General features: G+C 37.9%; 1 protein-coding gene across 4 annotated transcripts in view; it reads left to right on the top strand.

The window, feature by feature from the left end:
• NDUFAF6 (NADH:ubiquinone oxidoreductase complex assembly factor 6) overlaps nt 1-3714 on the top strand; it is a 14227-nt gene extending 10513 nt beyond the window's left edge. For all 4 annotated transcript variants that reach the window (XM_017730380.1, XM_017730379.1, XM_017730382.1 and 1 more), the window contains exons 7-8: nt 3002-3058; nt 3560-3714. In XM_017730380.1, coding sequence (XP_017585869.1) covers nt 3002-3058; nt 3560-3688 — 186 coding nt within the window. In that variant the 3' untranslated portion in view covers nt 3689-3714. The remainder of the gene's footprint in view (nt 1-3001; nt 3059-3559) is intronic.
• Nucleotides 3715-4390: the final 676 nt, after the last annotated feature.

The raw sequence follows: 4390 nt of genomic DNA, 5'->3' as shown, positions 1-4390 counted from the left end.
GCTGATCAGTGTTTTTATTTCATGTTAGTAATGTCTATGTGTTATAACAGCCCTCCAGTACCTAAATGGGGCCTACAAGAAAGCCATAGAGGGACTTTTTACAAGGGCGTTTAGAACAAGGGATAATGGCTTTAAATTGAAAGACAGCAGGTTTAAATTAGATATTAGGAAGAAATTCTTTACTGTGAGGGTGGTGAGGCACTGGAACAGGTTGCCCAGAGAAGCTGTGGTTGCCCCATCCCTGGAAGTGTCCAAGGGCAGGTTGGATGGGGCTTTGAGCAGCTTGGTCTAGTGGGAAGTGTCCTTGTCCATGGCAGGAGGGTTGGAATCAGATGATCCCTTCCAACCCAAACCATTCTGTGTATCCTTTGGCTTTATTTTTCATACACTAATTATAATTTGCATTTAAGCATTCCTGTTCATGTTGTTTGAACTGATGTCTCAGTTTTTGTGGTCACATGCCCAAGAAAACTTTATTCCATTTACAGGCAGGGAACAGAGACAAAAGTACAACATCAAAACTGTCAATTATCTTTGTTCAAGCTGAAATATTTTGGCTTTTTAGTTTTTTATTCTCCACCCTTCAACCCATAATGCACAGTGTTAAAACCCATTGACTTTAGTTGCAGTTTTGGCTTAGAAAAATGCCAAGTGCGTGACCTGTAATGCCTCGTATCAGGGATGGGAGGCATGGAAAATGAGTAATGTGTATTTATGGTCCGCACACTTAAAATTTGGTTGCTGGTATTGTATGGAAACTTTGGGACAGAAGTAGGAAGAGAATTTGGTTCTTCAGAACCTTCCAGATAATTCAATAATTCATAGTGCATTGGTCCCCTGGCTCCCAACATGAGTCTACCAACTTCTGAATAGAACAGGCCTCCTTCCTTCCCACTTCATTCTTAGAGCCCTGCCCGTGTTAAGCACTGGGAGGGTCCTGTGGGAAATACGCAATGTGATCATGTAACTGGAGACTAAATAGAGAAGTATAAACCCAAGGAAACCAGATTAGGACAGCATTAGCATTTTATTCAACTGAATGTTGATCCTGGCCCTCCTCCCTTTTTCTCCCCCCGTGTATGTTTTTTAATGGATGGGTTATATCATCTTAATTAAATTAAAAAAAATTCCTCTCTGAATATTTGCTTCTAGTCTCCATCATCAGTGATTGAGTTCTTCTAGTCTCCATCATCAGTTGAAAGTGCAGGAACTCTATAGTGTTCAAGCCACTTGAACTGGCCATAACTGGCAGCAGTAACAGGGTGTTGGCCTCCTTCATAATCAGATGGTCTTTGTTAATGCAAGGACAAGGCTACTTTCTGCCCTAATGGACAAAATGGGCTTTTGCTGGCAGTGCTTGTGGAGTATTTCAGGACTTTAGGTGAATCTAATGGGCTGGTACCTTTAAATGCATTTGTTCTGCTGCATAAAATCACCATTTTGTTTTGCCTGAGGGTCTTTCCAGCCATTTATCCTTTGTTTTAGTTGGGATTACAGGGTAGGTAAAGTTTAAAACTGCAGAGAGGTTTCAGCCATCTCAGTATTTGTTACGCAAAGCACATATTTTAGAGGATGAGGGTAACAGTTACCACCCCCATTCCACAGCCAGAAGACACATAAATCTGAAATGCTGAATGGAGTTTCAGCCATGTTACATGAAGCATGTTGTAGTATGTGGCCCTTAATCTTGGGAGGAAGGTTTCTGGAGTATGGTCAGGTCTTCTGACACTGCAACTGCTGACCAGCAGATGGCAAAATATGATAATGGAGATTGCAGTTTTTCTTAGGAATTGTGTGTTTCATCAGCATGAAAGCATATAACAAATGTTCTGTCAGTCCCACAGTGTTCCCTTTGAAAGCCTACAAATACATTTACACATTCTCCCTCTTTCTCTTTAGCACCCCTTCCCTGATTCCCCTTGTTTAAAAGGGTCTCCCTTTTGGCTTTTTGCATTTGTCTCAGTTGTGCTACATCATTATGGACTCAGCTTACCAAGGGAGATAAAATGTTTTCTGCATGACATGTGACCCATTCTGGGTTAAGAAGGTCAAACAAGACTACTTTATTTTTTCATCTTGCAATTAATAATAGTAGGGCAGAGCATTAGATCAGGGAAGAACATTTTTCTATTTTAGAGATACATATACACACACACACACACGTGTTATTATATCTCAAAGTTTTTAAATAATTTGTCTTCTGAAAAGATTGTTAATTTTTTCCTTCTAAAGTTTCAGGCTGTTGTTTCTCAGTTGTCGGGAAGGGTCCATGAAAAACTAAGCTAACAAACTCACACATTCTTGTCAGTATTTATAGAGAGTTAGTTTGTTTTAACCTGTAAGAAAAGGCAAAACAAGGAGGAATTTTGTTTTTATAGACAGGCATTACAGGAAGACTTGTTCAGCTCTGTTAGATGTACTGAGTTGAATATGAGTTTAAATTGCAGATTTGATTCAGCCACGCTTTAGATGTTTATTGTAGATACTGGGGAACTGAGATCATTTAGATGTCTCAGAAATGTTAACTAGAGCTTTTATAACTGGGCTCCTGGGACTGATGGCAACATTGAACCAAAAAGATGCACTCAGAAAAATGCATTTCTGGTCTTCCATCATTTTTATCTGTTGGGGAAAAAAAAAAGGTTAAACTGTATTCACTAAACCACATTCTACTTGGGACTTTGTTGGAACAAGGAATGCTAATTCACCTTGGTTTATAGTATGTGGTCTTGGAAGTCTGTCAAATCATATAAGTATTTTAGCAAGACTCTCCCAGTATTACATACTTTGGTGTAACTACTTTTGTACACAGCTTTCATGGAATGAAACGTTACAGTTTCAAGATGTCAAAATAAGAAGGGATAATGCTTGTTTTACAGTTTGTTGCCTCTAAGCCTTATATATAGTACTTGATGTTTAATCTGAAATGGCAAATTCTTCTGCTAAGTACTTTTTTTTTGTGTTTTGTTTTTCCCTCCCACCTTACCCCATTTACTTTTAGGCTAGATCTTTCAGTAAGAAAGTTCCTGTGAAGGCATATCCTGCTTTTTTCTGTACGGTAGGTGTGATACATGCACTCTTTAAGTGATGGACTTATTACTGTGCTGATATATTTGTGAAGAGTATCAAATCAAGCATGGTTAACTACTATTTCATGTGTCTGTTTTGGGAGGATGTAACACCTGAAAATCATAAAAATCGTAATGTGTGCCTGACTGTAGAACCTTACAGTTTAGATCAACACTTTTAATCCTTCTCTTTTAACTACATCTTTCCAACCAAGATGTCTGTATATTCATAGACTGCTGTTCTGATGCAAGACCCCCAAAGCCTGTCTACTTTCATAATTTGCTGATTGGTCTACTAAAAGATAACACTTCTCTTCACAAAAGTTGCCTTTTTTATATGCTTGAAATGTGATGATTACACTAGCATTTAATAGCACAAACTGTCAAGCCTTTTTTGCAGTTTCCCATTCAGTTTCATGTATTGCTTTCTAAACTTAATGCCTAATTATTTGTGTGCACCATCTGGATTGAGCTTTTTTTTTCTTTTCTAGGTTGCTTTAGATGATTATTTATATAACATGCGAAAAGTGGACTTCAATATATTTCATCCAAGCTTACAAAAGAAGAGTACGTTATTACCACTGTATTTATATATTAGATCTTGGAAAAAAACATATTAAAGTTTGCTTGGTTTTTTTAATATGGATTCAGAGTGCTGAGGTTTTTTTCTTTAATATCTTAACTTGCTAAAATTGTGAAGTGTCTGACTTCACACTTCTGCAAAATGCAGTTCCTGGGAAACAGCAGATGCACATGAACTGTAGCTGTCAGCTTGCTGGCAGTAGTTAAGCTTCTTCTTGGAATATTAGGCTGATATCTCTTTTTCATATGTCTGCCAAGTCATATGTCCTTGTCTGAGATTGCTTTTCTTGTCTTTCCTGTAATAACAGCAATATGACAGAATTCTTGGACAAACACTGTGCTAATGGATACTTCTGACAGTTCTGATTCTTTGCTGAGAGAAGGAAAAAGAAAAAAGACTGCTTTGTTTGTGCCCAAAAGCAGTTACAGTAAATGCCCTATAAATCAGCTAAGTAGTTCTATTTAGTGCAAGGAGCAGGTTTCCTGCAAGTAGGGATGATGCTTCAAAGTTGGAAGAATGAGCAGGTATATTTGAATGCAAGAAAACTGTCAGGAAAAGCTTTAGCAGAAATTACTTAACTGTGTGTTGAGATTGAGCATTGAAGTGACTGTAGGTAGTGGGAGGATAGCTTTGCAACCAAGGAAGAGAGTCCATACATTAATATGTATGAATTAGCATGGATAAAATAAAATACATATTTTACCTCTGGAATTTTCACTCTGCTCTTAGTTTGGCTGTA

The sequence above is a fragment of the Corvus brachyrhynchos genome, unplaced genomic scaffold, assembly GCF_000691975.1.
Source record: "Corvus brachyrhynchos isolate BGI_N302 unplaced genomic scaffold, ASM69197v1 scaffold302, whole genome shotgun sequence".
Classification (NCBI taxonomy): Eukaryota; Metazoa; Chordata; class Aves; order Passeriformes; family Corvidae; genus Corvus; species Corvus brachyrhynchos.
This window is presented reverse-complemented; position numbering and strand designations above follow the sequence as displayed.